General features: G+C 49.6%; 1 protein-coding gene across 1 annotated transcript; it reads left to right on the plus strand.

The window, feature by feature from the left end:
• The first annotated feature begins 209 nt into the window (after positions 1 to 209).
• Positions 210 to 1,983, plus strand: LOC136489037 (uncharacterized). The gene is made up of 2 exons (XM_066485783.1): positions 210 to 440; positions 1,729 to 1,983. The coding sequence occupies exons 1-2, from the start codon at positions 210 to 212 to the stop codon at positions 1,981 to 1,983; spliced, it is 486 nt and encodes a 161-aa protein (XP_066341880.1).
• The last annotated feature ends 3,241 nt before the right edge of the window (positions 1,984 to 5,224 follow it).

Below are 5,224 nucleotides of genomic sequence, written 5' to 3' on the forward strand. Positions count from 1 at the left end.
AGGATTAAGCCAAGATACGTACATTGACAAGGTGTTGAAATGATTCAACATGGAATAGTCTAAGAAAGGGTTCTTGCCTATGTCACATGGTATGCGCTTTAGTGATAAACAGTGTCCTTCGACAGCTGATGAGCGTAAGTGCATGAGTAAGGTTCCATACGCCTCGGCAATTGGTTCCATCATGTATGCCATGATATGTACTCGCCCAGATGTCTCATGCTCTAAGTGTTGCGAGCAAGTACCAAGTTGATCCAGGAGAGAGTCACTGGACACTTGTTAAAAACATTCTTAAGTACTTGAGAAGGACTAAAGATGTGTTCCTAATCTATGGAGGTGAGGAGGAGCTCATTGTAAATGGTTACACCAATGCTAGCTTCCAAACTGACATGGATGATTCACATTCTCAATCAGGTTTTGTGTTCACAATAAATGGTGGTGCTGTAAGTTGGAAAAGTTCCAAGTAGGAGATGGTGACCGATTCTACAGCAGAGGCCGAGTACATTGTAGCTTCTGGAGCTACAAAGGAAGGTGTTTGGATGAGGAGGTTCCTCATTGAACTTGGTGTGTTTTTGAATGCGTCTAGCCCAATGGGGCAATTGCGCAGGCTAAGGAGCCAAGGAATCACCAAAAGAACAAACATGTACTGCAGAAATTTCACCTCATTCGAGAGTTCGTTAGACGAGATGAGATCAAGATGTGCAAGATACACAGAGTTGAATGTTGCAGATCCTTTGACAAAGGCTCTTCCACAGCCTAAGCATGAGGCGCACATGAGAGCTATGGGTATTAGATATCATCGAGATCAACTCTAGTGCAAGTGTGAGATTGTTGGGAGTATGCCCTAGAGATAATCATAGAGATGATTATATTGCCTTGTATCCATGATATATTATGAGTTCATTGAATTTACATTAAAGACAACCTGTATCGATTAGCAATTATGTGAATTGTTTGTGAAACTCTTTTACTTGTATGGTTATTCTAATGGTGTCCCTGGTCAGAGTTCATGTGAGGACACACATGAATAATGGATCAGCACATTATTAGTTGATGACTATGTTTCACAAGTCATAGACATGGAGATGTCAAACTTATAATGTGGGTAGATGTATGACATGGGGCTGGACTGACCCAATGTGAGATGTTGTTATTATCTCTATTCACGTCATGTATGTTATGTCCTTAGACCTGAGATTGTTGTATGTATTCAAGATGTGAAACGACCTACTCAGGGACTATCAAACGCTACTCTGTAATAGGGTAGTTATAAAGGTGGTTTTTGGGTTTGTTGGGAAACATGCTATGAGACATAAACAATCAAGATGGAATTTGCCCCTCTCTATATATGAGAGAGATATCACTAGATCACTCTAATGATTAGATCAAGAAATGCATGGCCGTGCTTGGGTTAAGTGTTAACCTATGAGTTGGACCAAATATCGTGAGGCAAGGGAATAACAAGTATGTGGTTTTGTGGTGGTTCGTTTGATATGATCTTTGCGTACACATAGGAGTTGACATGCCTTGCTAGAGGCCGCTATCAACTAATGGCCGAGTAGGAGTACTTGGGCCATGTCTATGTGTGCGTGAACCCATAGGGTCGCACGCTTAAGGGGCTAGAAGCCTAATTCAGATTGGATCTGAGTTAGACAAGGCTTAGGGTTACTAATGGGCCTCCAACTCGGGAGCTCATTAGGGACGCCTATAAATAAGTGGGGTGGGCAACAGGGCAAGGTATCCCAGGCCTTTTTGGCAGCCACCGCCACCCATCCTATGCCCACGCCTGTTGCTCCTTGTGGACCTAGCAGTCCGGAGACGCAACGCTTCCTCCCTGTACGTGTGGATACCTCGGAGGTGCTGCATCTGGAGCACAAGGACGAACTGCACAAAGGGGACAGACGTACAGATGACCTTGCAACTGCATGGCACTGCTACGACACGTTCGACTACATCAAGTCGCTTCCGCTGCACCTGCGCGTCTAGTGGTAATCCCGTGATCTATAACTAGCAGTAGGTCCTGGTTTATGAGGTTGAATTTTTGTTTTCCGACTAGCGTAGCATCCTCATAACCCTACAGCAGGCACGGAACCCTCCATCAGCATGACCCTGGGCAACTTCCCCTCTAAAAAGGCTCGCCCGATGAAGATCCATCGAACAAAATCCATACAGGGCTCCATCCTAAAAAAGGCCTCGCAGATGGATCTAGCGCACCACCTCCTTCGGCGGAAGCCACCCCTTCTCAGGCAAAGATGACCAGCACCGCCCCGGGCAGCCCCCAGCTTGACATCGCACTCTGGATTCATGAAAGGATCTATAAGTCCTCCCTCTCGCTTACCCTCTCTCACTTAGGAACCACCACGACATATAGGCACTCTCAGTGAGGAAGGAGGAGAGACAATAGTTGGAGAACAGGCAAAGGACTACGATGAGAAGCCCTCTCCCTCCCCCTATTTAAAGAGGAAACGATAGCTGAAGAGGGGCAAAAGATCAGAGCAAAAAACTCTCCTCCTTCCCCCATTCAATGTGGATGGGAAACGATGGGACGCACACTAACCGATAGAACAACGCCTGGTCAGATGGAACGACACCTGGTAAGATGGGACGTGGCCTGGGTATGGCCCACCACTACCAGACGCCGGGCGCAAAAACCAAAGCGTCACCCCACGTAGGAGGCTCTCTGCCTCCCCAGGCGGGACTTGGAAAAAACCCAAACAAAGGGATCTCCGCCAGGAGAGACCATCAGGCTTCTAAAGTGGATCGAACGGCTATGAGGAATCGAGGATGGGGTAACGCACACAACTCAAACCGACCCCTACTAAGGCCCAATGGGACTCGAGGGCTCAAGACACCAAAACGCCTGGGTCTACGACCCTGAACTCGCCCCATCAAGATCCATGACTCCAACTCGCCCAATCCCACAGCGCGCACCGATGCCAGGATCCACTAGCACCATCTCATCCAATCTCAAAACTAACTAACTAACTACCTCGGCTACGTGAACTACACCAAGGCCAGGGTCTGCGACCCTGAACTCGCCCCATCCATATCGGCCGAGTCTTCCAGAATAAAGCAAGCACATTTACTACTAGGTGAAGTGTGCCCACTTAGTCCCTAAGCCTGACAGTAGATGATGTAGACATGTGGTGCCAGGGTCCAAAACAAAAGAAAAATAAAAGACCAGCCGAGCAGGCAGCCAGTCCTCGAGCGTAGCCCCGAAGAGCACATTCACCGCTAGGTGAAGCGTGCCCACTTAGTCCCCGAGCCTGATAGAGATGATGGAGTCATGTGGTGCCAGGGTTAGAAACAGCAGTCAACTTGGAGAAAACAGAATCACAGAGAAAAAACCGGAGTAACGGCTTTACAGTAGCAATTACTGAGCCATAACGATCGGCGGAGATTTAGGTGAGCATTGGGCGAGATGCAACAAATTGCGAAGATAAATCAGCAATGTGGGCTGAGACTGCACGAAGGCCTAGGTAACGGCCCACCAAGCCACGTCAGAGAATCCGGAGAGGCGCAGATTGTGGGAATGGTTTCCCAAAAACCCTTGAATGCGAAAGGGTGGGGAAAGTGCTTTATAACGGCGCCGCCACATCCCGCGCTCCCACCTTTGCCATTTCGTCTTCCTCCTTAGCCCTCATATTTCCATATTCACATCCTTGCACGCTCCCGACGCTAGTCCCCATCTAGATCTGAGAGATGGCGCCGAAGAGGAGAGCTGTGAAACTAAAGAAAGCGAGTCCTAAGAAGGTTGGAGTGGGAGCCAGTCGAGACGAAGAGTGGGTGCCGTCGCGCACGGGGGAAATGGAACTCGAGAGATTTGTGGAGGCGGGCATGCTTCCTGACCGCGTCACCGCCGGATAGCGGCCAACCAGTGGTGAGCCCTTCCCAATGCCTAACACTGATGAAGCTGTAGTCTTCGAGGATTATTTCTAGCATGGGTTGGGGTTCCCTGTTCATCCTTTCTTGCGGGATCTGCTGGAGTTCTAGGCGATTAGTCTATGCAACCTCCACCCCAACACCATATTACACATCTTGATCTTTATTCATTTCTATGAGACATTTTTAGGGGTTCTGCCACACTTCAACCTCTTTAGACACTTGTTCTGGTTAAAGAAGAAGGGCGGCGGTGGCTCCAAGGTGGTCGGTGGCATATATCTGTAGCTTTGGGATGGAATGGCCATCGAATACATTAATGTACCACTAAATACTTCTCTGAAAGGGTGGAACTCCATGTGGTTCTACATGAAACAGAGTCACCCTGCAATCCGCTACGACGTCCACCATATCTCAGAGAACCAGAAGAGCTAGTCAGAGAAACCAAACAGTGCTGACATGGAACAAGTGAGGGAGCTCCTTGACCTAATTAAAGACGTTGAGATTAGCGGCAAACTAGTGGTGGCCAGCATCATAGTGCGCCACATTTAGCCCTGCAAGGAGAGGGCCCACCCGGGCTTTGACTACAAAGGTGATGATGACAGGACCCAGGAGAGGACAGAGTGGCTGACGAAGAAAAATGTCCTAGAGCGGGCCGCAGAGCTATTCGCTCACAATGCTTCATTTAGCTGGCCAAGGCAAACGAGGGCCTTCAATTGCACAAATCTGCCTCCTCAGGTAACCATCTCAATTGTTATTTCTGAGACTTTTAATCCAGAAGCATTGTCGAGCAGTGAACTGATTCACTTATGCAAAGATCCATTCATAGGAAAGAGCGGTGTACTTCTCCGGCGTGCCGAGGGGTGATTGGCCGAGGGGGGTAGATGCCCAGCCACTGGTTTGGCTTGAGGAAGATGTGGCCAGCGACTCATTAGAGTCCGGAGGCACCGACGTTGGTCGGATGGTGAGTTCACCCCTAGTATCGGAGAAAGTCCAGGGAAGAGGGCAGCAGCAGATGGGCTGGCCCGAAAGAAAAGGAAAACTATAGCCGCCGCCCCCATCAAACCGGGCGGCATCTCACTTGGTGGCGACCAGACCACTCGGACGCTAAGGACCATGGTGGTCAAGTGGTCGGATGACGATGAAATGTCGGTGGCTCCTCCATCGAGCACTGAAGCACCTCCGCGCAGCACGCACGTGGGGGATCTATCAAGGGTAGGCGACTAAGTCCCTGAGCCATAGACGAGGGAAGTCCCCAAGCAGCGGGCGAGGGGAGTTCCCGCACAACAGACGACGGGGGTCCCTGTGGGGCAAGCGACGGGAGTGCTCGAGCAACAGGCGGAAGCAA

Source organism: Miscanthus floridulus, chromosome 10, assembly GCF_019320115.1.
Source record: "Miscanthus floridulus cultivar M001 chromosome 10, ASM1932011v1, whole genome shotgun sequence".
Lineage (NCBI taxonomy): Eukaryota > Viridiplantae > Streptophyta > Magnoliopsida > Poales > Poaceae > Miscanthus > Miscanthus floridulus.

What these genes read in the sequence shown, in the direction of transcription:
- LOC136489037 (XM_066485783.1), top strand. Translation starts at nt 210, where the DNA reads ATGTCTCATGCTCTAAGTGTTGCGAGCAAGTACCAAGTTGATCCAGGA. An exon ending in TCACAATAAATGGTGGTGCT is followed by an intron (nt 441 to 1,728) that starts GTAAGTTGGAAA and finishes GGTGGGCAACAG; the next exon opens with GGCAAGGTATCCCAGGCCTT.